General features: G+C 35.8%; 1 protein-coding gene across 1 annotated transcript in view; it reads left to right on the top strand.

The window, feature by feature from the left end:
- Positions 1-24,720, top strand: part of SKAP2 (src kinase associated phosphoprotein 2) — a 180,566-nt gene that overhangs the window by 14,202 nt on the left and 141,644 nt on the right. The window contains exon 4 of the mRNA XM_049894443.1: positions 4,643-4,750. Within this exon, the coding sequence (XP_049750400.1) occupies positions 4,643-4,750 (108 nt within the window). The remainder of the gene's footprint in view (positions 1-4,642; positions 4,751-24,720) is intronic.

Raw genomic sequence — 24,720 nt, 5'->3', positions numbered from 1 at the left:
AAAACGTTTAATGGATTTCGTCCTAAAGATGCTATTGAGATTGTTAAATATACATAGATTTACTTAGAAAGCAATTTCCATTCACTTTATTTGTACTATTTCTTATTTATTAATGGCCTCATTTTTTAAATAGCAAAATTATTAGGTAAGAAGGAACCCATTTTAGTGTGTCCTCAAAGAGTCCTTAAGAAGAGGAGAAAAGTCAGAAGGTTGCACGTTGCACGGTGTTCCCTTCTAACATAGTATGTTTTCTTTTGAAAGCTAGCTCTGCTATGAAATCTGTGCAAATAACTTGCAAACCCCTCCCACCCACTGGCCTTATACAAATGTAATAATCAGGTTGGCGGTTATGGGCCCTATACTAGTTGAATTAGTCCTTGAAAAATAAGGATTTATTTTAGGCTTTGTCTCAGTTTGGTGTGAGTTGTTTTTACTGTTTGCACACTATAAATGAGCTCTCGTATCGTAGAAGTTATGAGGCGAATCCTCTTATTTGTGGTGACCTAAAACCTTCAAGGTTTTAAGACTTAAACTATATATTCTCTTAATAAATGACAAACTGAATGTTTAATTCTGTGTATTTAGGTGTGTATTACTGCTTGAGAAATTAGTCTGGTTAAGTGAATGAGAATTAGAAATTAGTTTTTACTGAAGTAATTTTTCTCCTAAGTTTGTCTTTCATGTGTATTATTTAGTTTAATGTTTGCCTAATTGTATTTAAAGTAGGACTGTGTTAGACAAAACAAGCAGTAAACTGGTTACATCACCTTCAGTGGTGGTAGAGAGCACATCTGCTTAGTTTGGTTTTGGGCCGCCCGCATATGTAGGCATTCAGTAAAATATTCATTGATGATGACCCATATAAAACAGAATGGGTAATAGTGATTTGAACCCTACTATTATAAATTTTATTATAAATTTTAAAATAGTTTTCATAGAAATATGCTGCAGTGGTACGATTAAACCTTGATTTTGCTGTGGTATAAGTTGCCACTGAAATTATAGGAAGGGAAGTCTTGGATCATTGTCTTTTAGACTGCTAACTTTGTATCGTTAATTAAACTTTTGAAAGTTGTGGGATAAATCAAATGCTTTTCTAGGGAAACAAGAAACAGTATTAATGAGCAACAACCCCATAATTATCCTTGTGAGTACATTACAGGGACACATTCATGTCTTTTCTTTACGCAATAACTTTTACAAAGCAGTATTTTTAAACTGATCATTAATTTTATGACCACAGAAATGAGATGCAGAATTTATGCTGTTGTCATTGGCACAGGCTCAAGGCACTGCTGACATTATGTGTGATTGTAATAGAATGACTGCCAACTAATGACTCTGTAGACATTTCATTTGAGCATGCTTTTCTTTTAGAAGTCTGATTAGGCTATAATGCTTTCAATTATGTCTGTAAATTGTATTGGATACGTTTACCTGATGCCCATTGTTGATTTGGAGTTCAGTTTTCTATTACATAAACACAAGTTAAACATTTCTCTCTTAATTTATAGAAGTCTTTGCAGGTATAGCTGCAAATACTCAGCCCCTGGAGAGGAGAAATGCTTTTGTACTACTCAACAGCGACCCCTGTGTTCAATTAAAGCTCCGTATAAGACAGGAGTTTTTTCCTTTTTATTGGGCTGAAAAAAAAATTTAGGGAGGACGAAAAGGGTTGGAACATCATTGGAAGAACAGTAAGATGAAGATATTGAAAAAAAATGTGTCCTTTCAACTTATGCAGGTTAAAAAGCAAGTAGCCCGTAGAGATATTACAGAGATTCCTTACTTTCCAAGTTAATCCACGGCAAGCTAGAAAACAAAAGGAAGAAATGAGGCCTATAGCACTTCTTAATTTATTTTATCTTAGATAAATACAAATATCACACCAATTTAGAAAAAAAACAATACTCGTAATTAGCTGCAGTTCTTAGAAGGGGTAAGTTGAAGACAATTTCACTTGAATACATAAACCAAAAAGGGTTTTAGGAAAACAGCAACCACAGAGGTCTTTAGCATGTTAGTGACCAATTTGTGTAGAATAAATATTCTTAACTCATATTAAATATTATTGAATTTATAGCTTTAGTAGTGATATTTTAAAGATATATACTATATGTAGATAGGTGTGTATGTATGTATATATATATTTGGATATATACACACATACGTGCACATTGTATATGCACACACACACATATACATATGCATGTATATATACATAGTAAACCGGAAATCAAACCCATTGCCGCCAAATCAGTTCCGACTCATAGCGACCCCATAGGACAGAGTAGAACTGCCCCATAGGGTTTCCAAAGCTGTAAATCTTTAGGGAAGCAGGCTGCCACATCTTTCTCCTGCAGAGCAGCTGGTGGGTTTGAAATGCCAACCTTTTGGTTAGCAGCTGAGCGCTTAACCACTGTGCCACCAGGGCTCCTTATATATATAATAGATATTATAAAAGGACAATAATCTGCTTCTGATTCTCAAAACTTTTTACATTGAATCTTTTTTTCTGTTTATCTCCTTGTAGAGTTTTATAGGCCTAAACCTGAGCATCTGGTTTTTGTTTTCTCAAGGCTCTTTACATAAATTCATTGGCTTTACCAGTGTTTTTGTATTCATAGTAGTGTCATATGCTAAGTACTAAGTTTTGGTGGTGTATTTAAAGTATGCTACTGCCCGTTTTTTCGCAGCAAGATTTATTTTACAGCACATAATGTGAAGTGTCCTTAGAATATATATACTATAAAAATTCTTGCTTTGTTAGGAATATAAGGATCCTCTAGTAACTAAGAGCAGTTGAGAATTTTGTGACTCCAACTACTATATATCCCATGAGCTGTCATTCCGTGCTCAAACGTATTTTAACTGGCACTTTATGAGATTCTTTCTTCCCTCATATTCTAAATTAGAGCACTCTTCATTTCATAAGAGAAATAGTGTAAGGGATCACTGAATGTCCTGATAAGTATTTTGAACATCTTGAAGGAAAGAAACTAAGAATGAAGAATGAGTAATATTTATATATGTTTCTTGGAATTTTAACCAGGGAAGAAACATCACCACGTACGGTGCACTTAGTGGTGGAATCACTAAAGACACCAAGGCAGTCATTTCTACCGTTCACTTTTGTCTTGATGGAAGATATCCCTATTTGTACTTTCAGGACCATGATGATAAATGCTGGTGAAATAGAAAAATCATAAGAAAATAGGGATAAACGCTGGTTCTCTTATTTTGACAGTGTTGCTTGAAAGAGGCTATTTCCTCTACCAAAAATACGGTAAAAAAAAATATGTTAACACCCATCATATGGGTGTCAGAGGATACAGATATCCTTTTGGAGGGACTACTAGCTTTAATCTGGACCCGCCCAGGAACTGTGGTCCTAAAGTAACACTATAAGTACCCAGGGTACCTATGGAAACCCTGGTGGCATAGTGGTTGAGAGCTACGTCTGCTGACCGAAAGGTCGGCAGTTGAAATCCATCAGGCGCTCCTTGGAAACCCTATGGGACAGTTCTACTTTGTCCTATAGGGTTGCTAGGAGCTAGAATCGACTGCGGTATGAGAGGAATTTCCACTATGCTTTGGAGGTAATCCCTCAGGTGGCTGGTTTTCTCTTGAATTGTTAACAGGTAGATACTTGAATTACACATACATTTTTCTTTGTTGTTGAATTGGGGTGAAAAAACAAGGGCTTACATATAGGAGGGCTAGCAAATATCTGATTCACTTTTTTAAAAAAGTATTTATTTTAACTGAATATAGGGTAGGGGAGGGGGAGAATAGAAACCAAAACCACAAGATCCTATTTGGGGGATAAAATGACTTAAAAAAAAAACAAAAAAAACAAAAACCAAAAAAACTCAGGATTTGAAAATCAAGTAGAAAGCTGGCCAGAGCATTAAGAAAATGGTGACATATCACTGAATAAAAATGGGAGGTGTCTAGTTTGTAAATCAATTTGTTTGAGTTTAAAAGGTTCATATGAGTTTAAAGCAGCTTCTTCCCTTTTAAAGAATTCCTACTCTCTACAATGCAGGTATTTATAATCTTCTCTTGTATAATCCTGTGATTTTAGATGAAAATAAAAGATGATCGCATAACTTGAAATCACCAAATCTTCTCATAATTTCGTACATTATTGAGTAGATAATTGGTATTATTTGAGTTATTTTTCCTTATTGAGTAGATAAATGGTATTATTTGAGTTATTTTTCCTGCTTTTTTTTTTTTAAATTGCCATTTTCTTGTTTGTTTTGGATACATAATATGTTTTACCCTGCTTCTACTTTTTGTAATCTTCTTTGTGGAGACTGTCATAATTTTGGGACCTTATCCTCTTGTACGAAAAATAAGCAGTCATGTAAACCAAAACCAAACCCCAGTGCCGTCGAGTCAATTCCGACGCATAGCGACCCTATAGGCATAGAATTACCTTCAAAAAACTCCTACTACATCTAAATTGCGTTGGATCTAAAATAAAATAGGACCTGTTTTTGCCCTTGGTTCAAAAAGTTTTCCTTGTTCTTCCATGCCAGTGACTGAATTTAGTAATAAAATTTACCTCTTCTGACAAAGTAACATTTTTTTCTATGGCTAAATGATAATAGACATTTTTCTGATCCTTTTATAGGTGACGCAGAAGATGGGGAAGAATATGATGACCCTTTTCCTGGGCCCCCAGACACGATCTCAGTAGCCTCAGAACGATTTGATAAAGATGATGATGCCACCTCTGATGGTATGTAACTTCCCCATAGAATATGCTTCTTGACACTTTTCACACCAAACAGTGCGATGTGTAGAGGTGGCGAACTTGTCAGAAAGCACAGAAACGCAGAAGTTTCAGTTCACTTACCTTTACCAGGACCTTTTAAGGAACGGAAGAGCTCTCTCTAGTGGTCCTGAAAGAATACTGAGGTTTTCCTGAGTATGTAGTTGCTTCTTTTTCTAGGAAATTTTCTTTGCTAGGGTTTTTAGGAGAGTGTTTATATCACTGTATTATTAGTATTAGTAACAGTTTGTTGGTTAATTTAATATTATCAAATTATTGCTTAATTTTATTGTGCTGCTTAATGGCTTGTGGTATTATTAATTTTATAAATAATGAAACAGGTTTTTGATCTTTTTTTTCTGAAAACTTCATACAAAATGAGTTCATAAAATATTAAATTCAGTATTTCTACGTTGCCTTTTCGCGTTGAAACAGGTTTTCATCACGTGCTTCTTTTAATACACGTTTTCATTTTTCTGAGTGTCACTTAAAAATGCCCTGTGTTATAGAGCAATATTACAGCATTTTATATTAATTGATTAGTAATACAATTGACTTTCTCTGTTAGTAATTTCTGAAAACAGTTGATCGTTGTGAAAGTTATGAAACTTATTTTTGGTATCACATGGTTTCTTCGTTATAGCTAGTTGAGTGCACCTGTGTTACACAAACCTTATAAGGGTGATATATAGTTATAAATTAAGAATGTGTAATGATAAATTAGCCATGCATATTAATTTGTGGTGCTCAAGTTTCATGTAGACAGAGAAATGAATGATGCCTTCTGCCACTACATGGTGATCAAACTGCGCAGTCCCATCTCTAAATACAATTGCTGAGTGAAAATATGTTTTCTGCAACAGAGCACTCCACATTTTATGTTATCCAGATTATTCCCTTTGGAAACATAAATTGCTTTTATGAGGTATAAAATTATGTCTATTGCAGAACAGGGATAAGTCAAGTACATGCATAAGTGATAAACATTCTAACCACTGATTCAGAACAACACGATCTTTTTTTTTTATATTCAGAACTTTGTACAATGTGTAGCAATAATCATCATATTCATTTTATGTTGAATTTTACATTTTGGCAAACATTTAATTTTTAAGGGAGGGTTTTTTTTCCTCTATATTCTTGTTCCATCTTTTGAAAAGACACACAACATTTCCCTTCAGTCACACTTACTCTTCAAAAAAGAGCATTACCTTTTCTAACCTGGTCTTCAAAAGCATTTCTTGTAGAAAATGTTTTATGACTGATGAAATATTTTCAAGCAAAACTAGAAATTACCGTTTAAGCTGAACCATTTTTGAAACACATTGCCATTATGGTTTGCTTCTCTGTAAAATGGTAGTAGATGTGAATATGTGTGTGTGCGTATACTCAAGAGGATATATATACATATCTATGTATGCATACACATAGAATATGTTTATAGATTATATATACTTAGAGTTTCTCACAGTAACAACTGTCTTGATGCAGAAGGGCGCATTATGCACATTCTTAAAAAAATGAAAACCTAAGAAAGTCAACAGTTAAATACCTATAAGAGCCAGAAATCTTCTAGTGATTTGTAAGAGAAAGTGAGTTATTGTTAAATTATAATGTATGTACATGATTAACATATTTTCTTTCTTATGAATAAATAATTTATCATATTTGTTTTCATAACCAAGTATATAGGAAACAGATTAACAGCATGAAAAAGAATTGATGGTTAAAGACTACTTTATCAATATTTGAATATTATTTAATATTTATAAGAAATTAATAAAATTTTTGTTAAATATAAGTGCATTTTGATTAGTATTTAAGCAATTATTAAACAGATTGAAAATTTAACTTTTAGTATTATTCATTTGAGGTATGTAAATACCATTTTTGATAGTTTTGTATTTTCTTATAAGAATATTATGATAAAATAATTAAAAACCTACCGTTGGACTGTTCATTTTTACTCTAAAATACCATTTAGTCATATCAGGTTTCCCCCCTGCAATTTATATTTTCTATGTGTTCTTCCTTTGCTGAGTAATTTTTCCTTCATTATGTGACCTCAGTCTAATGATGTATTAATTATAAAAAGATAATACATTTAACAATAAGTATAATCAAATTAGCACAGGTCACCAGAAGGCCTTTGTCAAATCAGATTGTTGTTTTGTCCTTTTGACTTTTACCTTATGGTAGGCACTAACAAAGTATCTGAACTTTGATGGATTATAAACTCCAAACATGATATGTATTTTTCATAATGCTAATATAATTTTCAAGGTACTGAAAAGGTCAAACCTGCACATCTCTGTGTGCATTCTAAATCTGTCTTTCCCTTTAATATTTCTTTTTCTCTGTTCCTCTGGTTCAAAAGTTCACTCAGTTCCCAAATGGCCACCTAATTTTCCAGTTATTCCCTCAAGCCATATGTGTTTTGGTTTCTTTATGGTTTATTAGGTACTGTAAAAAAGTAGCATAAGTTATATCTTCTAATGAAATTCAAACACACTTCAGTGATGCTTTGACTTGATTGCTGGTAGCAATTAAACCACAGCCAAGGAGAATAATGCATTATCTCACAAAGTCCAGACACCCTGTAGAAACTGAAAGGGGATGAAAATGAAAACAAAGTCTCTAAACCCTGCCAGACACACAGTTTCTAGCCTGCCCTTTTTTTTTTTTTTTTCTTTACTGGCCAACTGCCCGATTGATAGCAAAATCATAACTTGCTGCATGCTAACAGGCAGAGTTCACTTGTAGGTTATTGTGAGCTGATAAAGGGTTAGATGGAGTTTTGATTTTCGCATTGGACCTTGGTACACCAGATTAATGGAATTTCAATGAGAGACTAGAGTAGCCACAGCTTTGTCAGAGAAACAGATGGAGATTCTATAGTCATGTCTACTCATTAATACTAGTTGCCTGAAAGGTATGCTGCTTCTTTATACAAAAGAGTTGATATAATTGATTTTTGAGTGGAGGGTTTGGGGGGGGGGGGAACCACCTTATTGATGACTAGAGTTGTAACGTAGATGGTGACAGATTTTTGTATAGCTTGTAGCATAAAAATTTTGTACTGTGTAATTTTTTCTTGTCTCTTTGGAAACACATTATTTATTTTTTTGGCTGGGGGGTGGGGAATGCATTTTCAGACCAATAGGAAAAAAGGAGAAAATAACATGCTAAATTACTTTTAAAGAAAAAGAGTAAGTCTGTGTTTTATTTTTAAATGATTGCATGACTGCCATGAGATTTTCATTTTGATATGGTAATATTTAGGAAAAAAAATTCTTATTAGAAATTTAATTTTATTAGCTTAGTGATTTTTTTCCTGGAAAATTTAAAAAACAAACAAATAATAATAGCTTTTAGACTATTGCATATCTCTGTTAGAAGTGTTTGCTATTGTGTGGCTGAATATATTGGAGTGTTAATGTAAATGGTGTATGTAAGTAATTAGATAAAATTAGAAATAGTGAAACTCAAAACCTTAAAGAATGTCCCTTATTGTATACATGTTAGCATGTTTTGTTTGGGTGGTAGGGTGATACATACTGGGTAGTTTTTAGACACTTGGTCCATTTCTATCCTGAAATCATTAATTCACTTTTGTCATTCGTGACAGAAAGCTTCTAACCATATAGCACCATGGAAGTCCCCGAGGTAAGGTGAAAGGATTCGGTGAGCTAGAAGACGTATTGGCTCTGCCCGTCAATGATAGGTCGAAGGATCCCGGTGGACATTTGCTACAAATCTGATTCAGTCCTAGACCATAATCACTTTGTAGATAAGAATCTGGACCCTCTAGGCTGTGAATATAGGAAGGCTAAAATGAAGCAGAAGATATAAAACAGTCACTTAACTGTGCTGGTATCTTCCTAACCAAAAATTCTCAAATAACATAGGTTACTGAAAGCTGTGGGTATTGCAAAGAGATAAGTTTATTAAAAAAAAAAAATTAGTTTAGGAATGAAATTGTTTTTTAAAGCTTAGGAAATAAGAAAAAGGGCTAATCTGTTTTGATCACAATTTGTAATATTAAATAATGTATTTTCTTTTTTGGTATATCTTTCTTAAAGAAAGTGTAGGAAAATTTGGATTTTATATAAGTCACTTATTGCAAAGGATTGCTTAAAAAAGACTCTGCAAGATGCCTATAAATGATGAGTTCCCATAGGGCATCTAACACGCAGGCTTAGATATAAACCTACTCACGTGCACACGCATAAATTTAGTGTACCAAACTTTTGAGGAAAATATTTTTTGTGTAAAACTAGGTGCAGCACTAACCATTTCTTATAAAAGCCAAGCAATAGATGCTTTACTTTTCTCTGGGTTCCCATAGAATATAAAATAGTGTTTAAAGCAAAAAATAGAGAGATTCTTTCAATAACTTTTCTTTTAGGGTAGGTGTTTTTCTACCATAGTAGCATGTATTTTTTATACTTAAAATTATACTTTTGCATTTTATTGAGCATTTAAATTAGCTTGCAGCTTGCACACATTTTTTGTATATATAACATTTATTATTATTGCAGTTATTATTTTTTACCATTTTGGTTATTTTAACGCACCAAATTGCTAGTTTGTATGTGCTTTTTCTGTATAAGAACAATGATTACTTCAGTCATTTTGTAATGTATATAGCACGGTTTCAAGTACTCTGGTAGTAGGGGGAATATAGTTTGGGAAAATGAATAAAAGACATGTTTTTAACCCTCATGATACATATGGTGTGATTGGGTATGTAAAGTACACAGATGTGAAATATTTTTGTAATATAAAGGGGTATATGAATAAATAAAATCAAATCGCTATTGAGAGCCATCTAAGTTTTATGCCATTGAATGGGAAAATACATTAGAATGTAACAAAGTGGGCAAATAAAACTATAATAAAGTAGGCTAAATAAGAAAGATTGCAAAGGTAATAAAACTCAACATTATGTAAGATAATTCATCTTTAATATAGTAAATTAGCAGTTATTTACAGGGTACATGAAAAAGGGAGCAAAACTCCTGGATATAGGGCCATGGGGATTCAAAGATAAATACAACAAAGTTCATGTTTTCTAGAAACATGTAATCTAGATGGAAAGAGAAGACGATCACCTAAAATGAGGCAACTAGCAATCTAAGTTATAGTAAGGCAGATTCCCAAAATAGCAAGTACTATGTTATAATATTTATTTGATCTGATCTAAACCAGGGCAAATAATTGGTTTCATTGATTTTTCTCTCCCTAATTTGTTGATGGCATCAGTCATAATTTTTGGCGTCAAGTGGAATAAACTAAAACATAAACTTTATGCCTAAATTCTGAGAGATTGTGGAGTAAATGGTGGAACAAATGCCTTTAGTTCAAGAGAATTTTGCATAAGTCCTGAGGTTTGCTGGAGAGGAAGTGGGTAAAGGTGCTGGAAAGGACACTTGGAGTAGAAGTCCGGAAACAAGGTTTTCATACTGATTGATAATTTTGTTGTCACAGTCTCTCTGGATTCTTATATTCTGGTTTGTGAAATGAAGAGTTTAGACCAGGTGATTGCTTACTTAGCAGTTGCCTTGAACTCTAAATGCTTGTGTCCCAGATTTGAGAATTAGTAAGCTTAGTGGTGGCAGTTAGGTGATTTGCCTGAAGAAGATAGGCTTTGTGGGGAATAGTCAGGGGTGATGTTGATTAGGGGACAGGAATGGAAGGGGTTTTGCAGGTAGGTGCGTGGTTGACAGTAGGAGCTGAATACCAAACTAAGCTAAGGAGTTTGCCTTTGACTTGGTGGTCATTGAGAGGTCCCTGAAGTAATATACTTAAGTGACTAATGCAAATTTGAGGGAGATTGTTCTGCCAGTTAAATGTAGGATGAATTAAAGCAAAGAGACCTTATGGAGGTTCAGTGAAGGCAGAAAGCTAAATGCATTGATTGCTACACTATTTATTTTTAATCTTGACGGTATCTTTGTAAGTTAGGTATTATTACCATTATTTGACAGTTGAGGAAACTCAGGTGGGGAGAGAGAGGTTAAATGATTTGCTCAAGGTTATGTAGCTACTAAATAGCAGAACTGGAATTTGAATTCATGTATGTCTGACTCCAAGGCCTAAGTTCTTGAAACTGCTACATTTTACCACTTCTGCAACCAAGATATTGTTTTTAATTCGGGAGGAGCTGATGAGAGCGTGGGTTATGGTAGTTGGGTATTGCACTGAAAAGGAAGAGATTCCTAGCCCCTTGCTACTCAAAGTATGGTCTGCAGACCAGCAACACCTGTCAGACGAGGGGTCTCAAAGGTATGGCAGGTGTGGCACGTGCCCTAGGTGTCACTTGAGGCGGGGTGGGGAGGGGGCGACTGAGTGGTTTCTATTACCCATTGCAGTTTCTGTTGCCAGTGTAAGAGATCATTCAGCAAGTTAAAACTAATATTTTCATATTTGAGAGCCTCCACTGGTCAAGGAAGACTGTATGATCTTGCTCTGCTGAGTGCAGAAAGAGAAGAAACTGAAAAAAAAAAATGACTTTGAGCACATCATAGACCAATTTTCATCCGTGAAAGCAAGGAAGGTACAGTTGTACTTGTCACGTGGTGCCATTATGTGTTAAGTGAAAGATTAATGAGCTTGACTTGTACTTCTGAGCTGATATTATGGCACATTTATCTAAAAGATGGGTGTCACATGTTTGGAGAGGGCCTCAGAGGCATAGAGAAGGGGTACGCTGAGGGGGGCACTTACCCCTGGGCACAAGTCCAAGGGGGCACCAGATGACAAGTGGAATGATATTCCGAGGTTCCCCAAGTATGAAAGGCGCATGATTGAGGCAGCTGGGCAAGAGGTGGGAAGGTGTTTCTGCCGACACATTGCAGCTGTCAACCTCTGTTCATTTTGAAATGGGTGGAGGGTGGTGGGGCGCAGCTTAGAGATTGCCCACTGGCGCTCCTTATGCCTCTAAAACAAAAAACCAAACCTGTGTCCATGGAGTTGATTCTGACTCTGCAGGGGTGCCATTTCAGTGCTTGCTATAGGCAGTATTTTCTGTAGATAAGCCTCTGCATTAAAATCACCTAAGAGCTGTTAGAAATGCTCAATCTGTCTCCACCCGGACCGGCTGAACCTGAATTGGCATTTTAACAAGATCTTTTTTTTTCTAGGTACACATTAAAGTTTGAGAAGCTCTGTCCTGGAGGCATTTATTGTACATACAGTATTGGCCCTTGCAGCTGAAAAGAAGGCTCAGCCAGACCATGCAGTTGTACTTGATTTTTTGCATGTTCAAATGTGCAGCAGGCATGGCTCTAGGCAATGGCCTTGAAGTGGGTAAAAAATACTCTTCTTTGTGTCCATCTGCCTCCACATCCTGCCCTCTTCTGTGGTTACTCAGCACCCGAATGCTGGGACGGTCTTGACTGTACAGGGCCCCCTCCTATGGTTACTCTCTGTGGGTGGCTGTCCCATATTTGAACCTGTTTCCTAACCCTCTTCCCTTTCACATCAAACACTGTGTTAAATACTTTGGAGAGACCCTAATAAATTAGGAGTAATTGCATGTTAATAGGGGCAGTACCTTAACCAAAGGGAGTTCAAGCCCAATTCGCAGATTGTAGATATCAGCACCAAGCCAGTGGTTGGAGATATTTTTGGCTGTTGCAGAGCAACATCTCTCATAAGATTTAGGGACCTAGTGGGCTTACCTTTCTTGCTGTGTACATGTGCATTCGGCTGGCTCTCGGAGTTTGGAGAAGTCGCAATGAATAGCTTCTTGTTTTCAGTTGTGTCTGCATGTTTGCAGCCAGAGGCAACGTGTGGTTTTAGAGTTTAAAAATAAAAAAGCAAAGATTCTTTAAGACAGTGGACTGACCTATTTGAGAGGAAGGCATACTAGCCCAAAACAGGATCCCAATGAGAGCTTCCTTCTGCTGAGACAAGTACCCTGAAGATGGCTGTGCTGGTGGTTGGAAAAGAAGAAAAAGGGGTTTAAAAACAAACAAGCAAGCAAACAGACAAAATTTTAACCAGTATTTATTATGCCACATTCTTTCATGTAAATTATTTCCTTTTAATCTTCTCAAAACTACTTCATGAAGAAGATGTTTTTCGTAATATGCAGTTGAGGGAGGAAACTGAGACTCAGAAAGGCTTAGGTTTCTTGCCCAGGACACCTAACTCATAAGTAGCAAACTTCAACAGCTTCGGTTGTTCTATACCATGCTACTTTATAAAAATTAGACTTTTTTTTTTTTTTAATTATAGGAGACATGCATATGGTTAAAAATAAAAATGAACAGATCGGTTTATAAGAAAAAGGAAAAGCCTTCTTTTCCATCCTATTCCCACCCTCTGGGTCTACTCCAAAGGCAGCCGCTTGTTATAGTTTCTTCTGTAGTTACCACATAACTTTGGATATTATGTTTCTATTTCTTATTTGATCAGCTATAAGCAGTGTATCTATTGACTCCCTCCCCTTTGCCTACCTCCCAATTTTTATTTTTAGTTCTTTTTTGTTTGCTTTTGACTTAAATGATGTCCTTCTTTTTTACTATGCCATTCTCAGACAGTGCCTATTGACCCTTTATTCTCAGACAGTGCCTATTGACCCTTTATTCTCAGACAGTGCCTATTGACCCTTTATTATAAAATATGAGGAAATTAGCGCACCCAGCCTTCCTTCCATCTCTCTTTCCACTCTCCAATTCCAATTTTGTTAATTATTTTTGCATTGTTAAAGCCTGTTACATTTATATTTGATTCTTTTTTTTTTTTTTTTTAAACTCTGAGTTGACTGTGTTTTGTCTCAAGCTGGATTCTAACAATTGGTCCTTTTCCTTCATTCTGTTGGCTTTCCTTAAATGTCTGAAGAGTCTTGCTTATTGATTCCTAGTTATAAGTGAAGGGCTCTTTAGGGAGCTTATGTGGTATTCCTTTATTTTTTTAATTTTTTATTTTTTGGTGTGTGTGTTGTCTGTTATCCCAAAAAGCTTTTCCTTTAAATGAGAGTTCTGACTGGGTGTTATGAGTAAGTGGGCAAGGCTTGTCTAGAGGTAGTTGGCCTGCAAGGTGTGTTGGTGAGGAGCAAAGAGGCAAACTGGGACCCCCACAGTTTGGGAGGTCATTTTTTTGGGGAAGGTTACAAACCAAACTAGTTTCTATTGAATTGATTTTGACTCATGGTGACCCCATGTGTGTCAGAGTAGAACTGTGCTCTGTAGGATTTTCAGTAGCTGATTTTTTTTGAAGTAGACTGCCGGGCCTTTCTTCTGAGGTACCTCTGGGTGGACTCGAACCTCCAACCTTTCGGTTAGCAGTTGAACACGTTAATTGCACCACCCAGGGACTGGGGGGATGTTGAATGCTTTTATTTCATTGCTAGCTACAGGTTTTTGATGCCCCTCCATTCTTTTCAGGGGATGGGGTGTGGGCAGTTTAGAACTACCTGAAGCTGTCTCACCTTCTCTCTTGGGTTTCAATATCCTCACTGGGAGCCCTCCCTAAGGAGTTAGTGTACTTTGTTTAGAGAGTGGAGTTCAGAATTTAGCCAAAAGACAAAAGCCTTTACTTAGCTGCATTGGCTACACTGCCCTATGATTGACCCTCCTCCTCATTCTCAAGCTCTGTTTGTAGCTTCTCTGAGGTGCCTTTGGGAACACAAGCACTTACTGTCTTTGGTGTACTCCTTGACTTTGGTTTGCTCTGTTGTGTCCTCTTCATCACTTCTCTGCAGTATCATCTTTATCACTCTTTTGCTGTGTCTTCTTCACTTCATGTGCTGTCTAGTTGCTAGGAATTACTTAGAATTTTTGATGAACTGAAGATAGCCTTTATTACCAATGTTTTAAAGGCATTATTCCTTAAAAACTAACAAAAAGAACTGGGGACTTTAGGAGGAAGGGTTGTTGCTCAGTCTGTGCTGCCTTTTTAGTGACACCAAGAGGCTACTTTATTGTAAAACATTTCCACAACTGGTCAGTCTATTAGAACCTAGATACTGTAAACAATAGGAAAACAAAAATGAAAACAAAAAACAAAACTATGTCTTCCCCTAGAAGAATTGTAGTCTAATTATGGGTACAAGGTTTACATACTTAATAGTTGGAAACCTTATCAACTTTTTTCAGATACATAAATGCATGGCATTGACCATATTCAAGGAGATCAAAAAAGGAAGAAGGTATTTCAAAGTTGTGTCAGTGAGTGTTTTTATGGAAGAGGTTGGAGTGTCAACTAGAACTTAACAATGTTGGGTAGAATTTTAATTAGTAGAGAATGCAGGGGGAAATGCTTTTCAGATAAGCTGAGGGAATAGGGGAGAATAGGAAATGGAGCTCAAAATGAGTGTACTTTAAGGAACTGTGAAAAGGCCAACATGATTGAGAAAGATTGGAGAAGACGGAGAGATAAGGATTGACAAGGGTGGCATGTAAAAAGCTTTGGCCCTGGCTTCACGTCCTGATCAGCCACTAAATGAGTTCCTGTGGCTAAGATACCACCTTTATGAATTGGTTTCTACCTCTTTAAAAAGAATCCCATTATTTTAGGTAAAGTAGAACCAAAGCACTGAGAACTTTAAAATAGTATCATAAGGAGTTGATTCATTTAGCAAAATGAGCACCCATTTTAGACTTTTGGGCAAGAGGGAGGCATGATGAAAAGTGTATTCTAGAAAGATTTAGCTGGTTGTGGGGTATAGATGGACTGAAGAGGATGACAGCCTTTAGTTGTGAGATAAGAGACCATTCCATTAAGTCAGATGTGAAATGGTCCGAGTCTAGACCAGAATAGGGACAGTGAAATGGGAAGTGAAAGGGTATATCTGAGGAAGAAGGACAGGATTTGTTAAGTGGGTATGTGTGGACTAAAAAGAGAGAGTAAGAGGCGGAGAGAGACAGAGAAGAGAGACAGAGAACAGAGATGACTACAAAATTCTAAATTTTGATAACTGGGAAAATTGAAATGTGAAAATTGGGAGATGAACAGGTTTGGGGGAAGATGATGATGAAGGATCTGGGTTTATGGGGTTGAGTTTGAAGTAACAGTGGACATCCAAACTGCATAGTAAGTAGTTAGAAATAGGGGAGTAGAGCTTAAGTGAGCCTTAGCTTGCCCTTTCTAGTTTCATCTCTTTTTGAGCAGATGTAGGATGAGACTTACCCAGCCATCCTAAAAATGAAACTGTTTGAAAGCAGGTTCTGAAATCCTACTGTCTGGCCTCTTCACTACTTACCGCTGTGACCTCTGACAAGTTGCTTAACCTCTCTGACTTTTCTCATCTATCAAATGGGGATAGTAATAGTACTCACATCCTATGGTTATTATGAGGACTAAACAGGATAAAGCATAGAAAGAACACAGAATACTGCCCAGCCCATAGTAAGGGCATAAAAACACAAAACAAACCCATTGCTGTTGAGTTGATTCTGACTCATAGGGACCCTGTAGGACAGAGAACTGCCCCATAGGGTTTCCAGGGAGCGCCTGGTGGATTTGAACTGCCCACCTTTTGGTTAGCAGCAGAACTCTTAACCACTGTGTCACCAGGGCTCTTAGTAAGGGTACAGTAGGTGGATATTATTATTTTTATCTAATCTGTTTTAAAGGTTGCCTGAGATAAATGTTCCTTTCCACTTAACACAGCTATGCGCCAGAAGTGTCGTTTGTCTTTTGTACTATATAGCTCATTATGTCTCAGTGACTTAAGCTGAGTTTTGTAGGATTTACAGTTGGAATCTTTAGGGATTCAAAATACATGATAATTTTTTTTTTAAACTTTTATTAATTGGATATTCTGGTGTGGAAAACTATTACCAGTTAAATTTTCTGTAGCAAATTTTTCATGCCTTCGCCCAGAACCGTTCTACCTCTCTTTGCCCTAGTTACTCTCTAGTGAGTAAATAATGGGAATATGAAAATAATTTTATACCTGGAAGAATTTTGCATATAGGCATATCATATAGGTATTATGAGCCCAGGGAGGGAGTCATCCTATTTTATACATGAGCTCAATAGCCATTGATTCAAAAGTTTATGTACTTTTGAGAGCATATGAATGAATTTGAAATGTATTAGATTTTCTTGTAAGGCTATATATGGAAAATAGTGGGAAAAGAGTGGTCCAAAATTACTAGGAAAAAAGATACCAATTGATGTCTCATTATTCTCTTTTACAAGCCAAATATGATAATGCTAAAAAGAATAACAGATCTAAACAGAAGGAGCAGGTAGTATACACAACTCAAATGCAGGGCTTGAAAGTTATTAACTGCAAATAAATGCTCTGTTAATAAATAAATCCAATGAGGATTAGGACAAAAATTATTGTTTATTTTTACAAAGATTAATCATGGAATAGTGTCTTTGGTATCTGCTTACCAAATTGGTTTTTTTCCAAAACGGAGAGTTCATGTTGGGGTCTTTTCTCCTAATACTTGAGGGAAAATTGATACAGCATGCTATAGATTTTAAAATAATATAGATACTATTGAAGAAAATGTCTCTGCAAGGAAAGTGTAAAAATCAACTTGAGTAAATTATTTTTTTGAGGATTTCTTTTCCTAATATGAGTAGCACATCGCAGTGCAGAATTGGGGCTGAGTAAGAATAAAGCAATTCTTTTACTAAACCTGCTGAAATTATGACTATTGAGTATATATGCCCTATTGGGTTAAAAGTGATGACTTTGATTTTACAGAGTTCTCTAACCATTTTGGGGTAGTGCTTAGGATTCTTTTTTTTTTTTTTTTAAACAGCTTTATTGAGATTCAATTAGTATAACCACAGGAGTCACCATTTAAAGTGTATAATTCAATAGTATTTATTCACAGAATTATGCAGCCATCACCCTAGTCAATAGTAGAACATTTTTCTCCCCCACCACCAAAAAGAAACCCTGTACCGTGAGCAGTAGCTCCTCATTCTCCCTCCTCCCCAAACCACCCAGCTCAAAGCAACTACTTATCTACTTTCTGTCTCTGTGAATTTGCGTATTGTGGACATTTTGTATAAATAGAACCATATATATGTAATATGTGGCTTTTTGTGTCTGGTTTCTTTCACTTACCATAATGTTTCTGGGAGTCATCCATGTTTTAGCATGTGTCAGTACTTCATTCAGTTTTATGGCAGAATAACATTTTATGTGTATACCACATTTTTTTCATCTGTTAGTTGATGGACATTTGGGTTGTTACTACATTTTGGCTTTTATGAATAATGCTGTTATGAACATTTGTGTAGAAGTTTTTGTGTGGATATATGTTTTCATTTCTCTTGGGTAGATACCTAGAAGTGGAATTGCTGGGTCATATGGTAAGTCTATGTTTAACTTTTTTGAAAAGTTGCCTGACTGTTGGGCTCTACTTTTTCCACATTCTCACTATCCCTTGTTATTGTCTTCTTTATCTTAGCCATCCTAGTGGGTGCGAAGTGGTATCTCATTGTGGTTTTGATTTCAGTTTCTTCAGTGACTAATAATGCTGATCATCTTTTCATGCACTTAAATTGGCCGTTTATACATCTGTAGAGAAACGGCTATTCAAATCCTTTGCCCATTTTTCAATTGGGTTACTTGGCCATTTTAAAGTTGTCAGAGTTCTTTATATATTCTGGTACTAGACCCTTATCAGATATAAGATTTGCAGATATTATGTCTTCTTCTGTGGATTGTCTTTTTACTTTCTTGATGGTGTCCCATGAAGCAAAGTGTTTTTAATTTTGATGAAGTCTAATTTATCTACTTTTTCTTTTGTCACCTGTGCTTTTGATATGTCTAAGAAGGCTTTGCCTAACCCAAAGTTCTTAAGGTGTTCTTAACTTGAGGCTATTTCTCAAAATACTGACTTCTTTTGATCAAAAGAATTGTGAGATTAATATACCAATTAAACAGGGATATATCATAAAAACCTTTAATGTTATTGTTGCTCAGTGCATATTTAAAAAATTGTGCAAATGGCAAACGTGATTTTCTTACGGCGCCTTTTCAACTTAGTGAATTCTTGAATTCTGTAGCCTCTAATATCATATTAAAAAAATTTTTTTGCTTTGTGTTGTGGCATATGGTGTCACTTCTCTCATTTCTAGAGATATCATCTGTGCCTTTTGAAATGTAAATGCAGTATGATTTGTTTCATTATGGATATAAACGTTTAATTAATGGCTTTTCTTTCATGTCAGTTTTACTTTAACAAATTATTTCAGAGAACACATAGTCTTAAGTAGTTTATTTTGTTGACTTTCTGGCTTTTCTGAGGCTAGGCTTTGTCAATGCATAGTTACGGTGGTTGTAGCAGTCTAAACAATGCTGGCATCATAGTCTTGGAAAGATGGTTCTGTCTTCAGCTTTCAAAAAGAAAGTAGGTTTGGGTTTTTGAACTTGTCTCTTCTCCATTGTAAGGTCACCCCCTCCCCATTTGTCAGTCACCAAATTGAGCAGTCTTGCCAGGTAACAGAACTGAGACACAGGGTAGCCATGTAAATTATCTAAGCAGCTCCGAAAGTGTGGTCTGCAGGCTGGTTCTCGTCTGTGATGCAGAAATTGAGAGTAAGTGCTTAGAAACTTAGAGCAATGTAACATTCCTGCGTTATCCAACTATGTGATTATTTTTTCCTAACAATTCATATTTATTGTATGCTTTTACAAAATTGTTAGTTCGTGACAGTTGGGGGAAAAACCGGTGCTTTTTCACAGATAGAAGCATTGATCTAGAGTAAGCAAGTAGTCTCAAAACTCTTAACTTTTGATTTCTGGTTGTTCTTCTGAGAGCCTTCTATATTTATATCTTTCTGCATAGTCATGTTTTAATTAAAATATTAGGTCATTTTCATTACTATGAAACTTTAGGGATTCTAATCCCAAAATTCTTGTAAAAAATACTTTCAGGTTCCAATGTCGTAATCAGATATCTAATCACATTTTCATATCAGAGCCTTGAGAGCAGTCTCCAAGTTTGAATGCTGTTATGCAATGGGGCAGCTTTAAAGCTTTCCATTTGGAATATCCAGAGAAAAGGTTAATGTAATTTGAATATCATCTAGTTCTTTTCCGTGATTAAAAAGCAGAGAAAAATAGTGTCATACTTGAAGACTTCTATCAAATAAGTAATTTCATCTCAGAGATGCTATCTGTAAATGTCTCCAAAAACTCCTCTTCACTTTTCAATACCACTTGTGAACTTTTCTACTTTAAACATGCCCATGATTTTCTTTAACACTAAAGGAGATTAATAAAAATAATATTTTAGTATTAAAAATACTAAAATGTTTTACCACGGGAAAAGAGAAATGCACGAATATTTATTTCATTGAATAGGGCTCATTTTGGTATTGGTATCCTGGGATGTATGTCTTGGAATATATGGGTGCTATAAACCTTTAATATGCTTAGAATAGGATTTCTTTGCTAAAAGAAAATGTGTCTTGTAGAAGGTAAGGAATTGATTTTTTTAAAAAAAATAAGTAGTAAGAAACAATGTTGTGTGTTTCAGGCAGAGTGCTAGATAGAATACATGTTTAATTTAACAAGTTTTACTCTTTGTTAGACTGGGGAGAATAAAATGATTAATAAGACATGGCACCTGCCTTCAAGGACCTTATAGGCTAGTAAACCAAAACCAAACCAATTGTCATTGAGCCAGTTCCAACTCATGGCAACTCCATGTGTGTCAGAGTAGACCTGTGCTTCATAAGGCTTTCAGTGGCTGCTTTTTTAGAGGTAGATCACCAGGCCTTTCTTTCATAGTATCTCTGAATGGACTCGAGCCGCCAGCCGTTTGGTTAGCAAAGAGCATGTTAACCATTTGCACTACCCAAGGACTCCTATGGACTAGTAAAGACAGAGGTAAACATCAACTCTAATTCAAAGCCGACGTAATCACTACTACAAGGAATGGAGAAAGAAGTGGATAATTATGATTGGAATGAAGAAAGCTTTGACGGTGGAGGTAGCATTTGAGCCAGGTCTGGAAGAATGAGAAGGCTTATGTGCAACATGGAGGTAATTGCATTTCAGATTTGTGAGACATCCTGGTAAAGGAATGTATTGAGTCCTGACCAATACAGTGCACCAATTAAAGTGCGCATGACAGAAAAGAAACGTATCTCAAACTGATTGAAACAAAAACAAGCAAACGACAACAAGAACAAAAATTGAAAGAGAAATTTACTGGTTCACCGAGGAGAAAAGGGATATTATTATGTGATAATTTCCACGTTCTGTTGGATCACCTTTCTTTGGAATGGGCACAATGTAGATTTCTTCAATCGGTTGGCCATGTAGCTGTCTTCCAAATTTCTTGGCATAGACAGGCGAGCACCTCCAGCGCTGTTTTTGTTTTTCTCCAGTGCCCTCAGTGCAGCTTAGACTTCTTCCTTCAATACCATGAGTTCTTAATCACATTCCACCTCCTGAAGTGATTGAACATAACCAGTTCTTTTTGATGCAGTGACTGTGTATTCCTCCCATCTTCTTTTGATGTTTCCTGCATCATTCAGTATTTTGCCCATAGAATCCTTCGATATTGCAACCCAAGGCTTGAATTTTTCTTCAGTTCTTTCACCTTGAGAAATGCTAAGTGTGTTCTTCCCTTTTGGATTTCTAACTCCAGAGCTTTGTATGTTTCATTATAATGCTTTACTTTGTCTTCTAGAACTGCCCTTTGAAATCTTCTCTCCAGGTCTTTTACTTCATTATTGATGTCCTTGATGTCATCCCACAACTCATCCGGTCTTTGGTCGTTAGTGTTCAGTGCTTCAAATCTATTTTTAGATGGTCTCTAAGCAAGAGTTAAATAGATTAAACTCAAACCAATCCCTTTTGCTTTTAGTATCTATAAGAAGATTGTTGCAATTATATATATTAAAGTTAAAAAATTAGAATTTTTACATTATTTGAATTTAATTTGTCCTAATGGACCTGTCTTTTTATTATATATTTTTAAATTTGTATTATAAAAAAAATTTGAGAGTTAAAAAAGATACAAGGTTAAAAAAATGAGTTAGGAGGTTAAGGCAAAGAGAAGGAGGATAGATAGGAAAAATACAGTGAAACTAGGATTAATGTTTCTATCTCAGATGCATACCATAAATACTCTAGACCTTTGCTGGAGACTGGCCAGGTATTTGGCCCTGAGCTTTCTATTGGCCAACACAAAGAGGGAAAACTGATCAAGTGTGTGATTTATAGTGCCCTTGATATAAAAATAAATCAGACACTCAAGAGTTAGTAGTACTAGGACGTAGAGAAATATTATCCAAAGAGGCTTAAAGAAAGTATACTATGTGATGTGGTAAATAAAATTCTTAAGAGTACATTTGATAACATTTTAGAGTTTTTTCTTAAAAGATCCGTCAAAAAAAACATAGAATCTGTCAATATATGTATGTAGCCTAATGCCAAAATACAGTTTAGGACAAATCATAAGGGACCAAAATAACTGTATCAGGGCTGGCAATCTATGGCCTGTGGGATAAAGCTGGCCTGCTGCTATTTTAATAAATAAAGTTTAATTGAAACACAGCCATGCTTATTTGTTTACATATTGCCTATGACTGCTTTCATGCTACAGTGGAGAGTTGAGTAGTTGTGACAGAGACCATATGTCCTGCAAAGCATAGAATGTTTCCTATCTTAACCTTAACCTGGAAAGTTTGCCAACCCCTTGTTTAGATACAAAATTCTATGCTGGATTGGTTTAAAATAAGGATAGCATATAAAGTATCTAGAGCAGAGATCTCAATCTGGTAGTCAAGTCCCAAATTTGCAATATAAAAAAATTATTTGGCCAAATCACTATTTTTTAAAAATTTGAGACAACACAGAAAAATTCAGAGTTCCACATTCTCTAGAAAAAATTAGATGACCTGTTTGGCATTGTGTGTGTCACTGAGTAGCACACATTCCCTTTAGTTGCACCATCTCTTTCTAATTTGCCACATTCCCCATCACTCTTATGTACCTTCCAGTCCTGGAATCCTTCAGATATCTTTTTTCGTTACTATAGAGATTTGTGGCATAGTGGTTAAGAGCTATGGCTGCTAACCAAAAGTTTGGCGGTTCAAATCCACCAGGTGCTCTTTGGAAATCCTATGTATGGGGCAATTCTACTCTATCCTATAGTGTCACTATGAGTCGGAATTGACTCGATGGCAACAGGATAGAGATTTGAGGTTTTAGGCCCTGGATTATGGGAATAGCAGCACTATACATACTTCAGCCATGGTCAAGCATATTGTTTCTTGTAATAGTACTGGACAGCATAGAAATTGAAGATGTATTCTCTGACTGCTACATGAAGTGTAGTTATTCTCGTGCTACTTATTATAGACAGATCATATACTATTTTGGCCAGCAGAATTGGAGGTAGAGTTGATATTCTCTTCGGAAGCTGAGGACCTTGTCAAGGATATGTGCCTGCATAGAAGACCAACTCACCTGTATGTAAAGGTGGGCCAAGAGAAGACCCACAGGCAGGCCAGATTTTTCTCAGAAAATAATTCTAATTCTATCCTAATACAAAGACAGATGGGTAGGTGAGAAGTAAATGTCATATCTCTTATATTTATTTGGGTCATCGATAGTCGTATTTAACAAAGGTGGTAATGGATAAGGCTATCACCATAGAAATGAAGAACACCAGTTGGATTTGTCAAAGAAAATATGAATGTTAATTTATTAGATTAAGCAAGTAGAAAAGGGTTGTAAGGCAAGTGAAAATTTAGTTTGTTGGGGAAGGGGAGCCAGAAGTAGGGAGGAGACAGGGCTTGGTGTACTTCTGGCGAGCACAGGTGTGAGAAGGGCCCAACTAGAGGCTTATTGGTCCCCATGACTGGTAGGGAAAAGGGAGAGTAAGGATCTCAAGGGAACGTGGGGAAAAACCAATAGTAAACTTAATAATTATGCCTGAGGTGAACATGGACACTTAGATTCCTTTCATGAGGAAGTGATACCATTTATAAAGAAAATGGGCAAGTGGGTAAGAAAGATCAGGTCTGTTGAACTTAAAAGAGTATTGAAAAATTCAGTCAGTCTGAGATATGGGATAGAGATATGGAGAATCATTGATTTATTTGCCTAAACATGCTGAATGTCATGAGAAAGATAAGACTTGCCAGAGATCGTAGAAGGAGATAGATTAGGAGGTTCAGAATGGAGACATCTGCCCTAATTTTCCTCACAGTCAAACCAGGAGAATTTCTTCTTTTGCTTCTCAACACATGATTCTAATTTTCAGAATTTTAGTAGCTACTAATTACTATAATTCCTTAGAATTATTACATAGTTGTCAGGGTACTTCTTATATTGGTAGTTTTCTTTGACATTCATTTGAATGTGGATGAAAAAAAAAAAAAATTTTTTTTTTTTTTTTTATAATCTTAGACTTCTGTGTCCTTTTTGTTTTTATTGTCTAATTATTTCCTTCCTTGTAATTCAGTATAACATATGTTCCAATAATGTTTATTAACTATGGTTTGTCCTGACATCTTAAACAATATTAAGCAATATTCAGGGGGAGACCAGCTATACTTCTAGTATCTAAATACTAAATTTTCAAGGGCTTTTTAAAGAGAATACCTTTTGTACTTCATCATATGAAAGATGAAATTTTATTATTGTAGTTAAATGCACAGATTATGGTATCACATATACCTGGGTTCAAATTCTGGTTTGACACTGTGACTTTGGAAAAAATTATGGTCTCTCTAAGGCTTAGTTTCCTCAGTTATAAAAATAGGGATAAGCACCCCATAGGATTGTTGTGAGGATTAAATAAGCATCTGGAACATAGGACTTGCCCAATAAATGTTAGCTCTTGGCTCTTACTGTGTCACAAAATGACCAAAAGATTGGATGATTAACTTAGTTTTAGTGCATATTTTCTCTGGAATTTTTACCCATGTTTGAACATAGGTAGTTTAAGTGTGTTGGACAATACTGCAACCAATTGCGTCATGTTTTA

Source organism: Elephas maximus, chromosome 8, assembly GCF_024166365.1.
Source record: "Elephas maximus indicus isolate mEleMax1 chromosome 8, mEleMax1 primary haplotype, whole genome shotgun sequence".
In the NCBI taxonomy this organism is placed as follows: domain Eukaryota; kingdom Metazoa; phylum Chordata; class Mammalia; order Proboscidea; family Elephantidae; genus Elephas; species Elephas maximus.
This window is presented reverse-complemented; position numbering and strand designations above follow the sequence as displayed.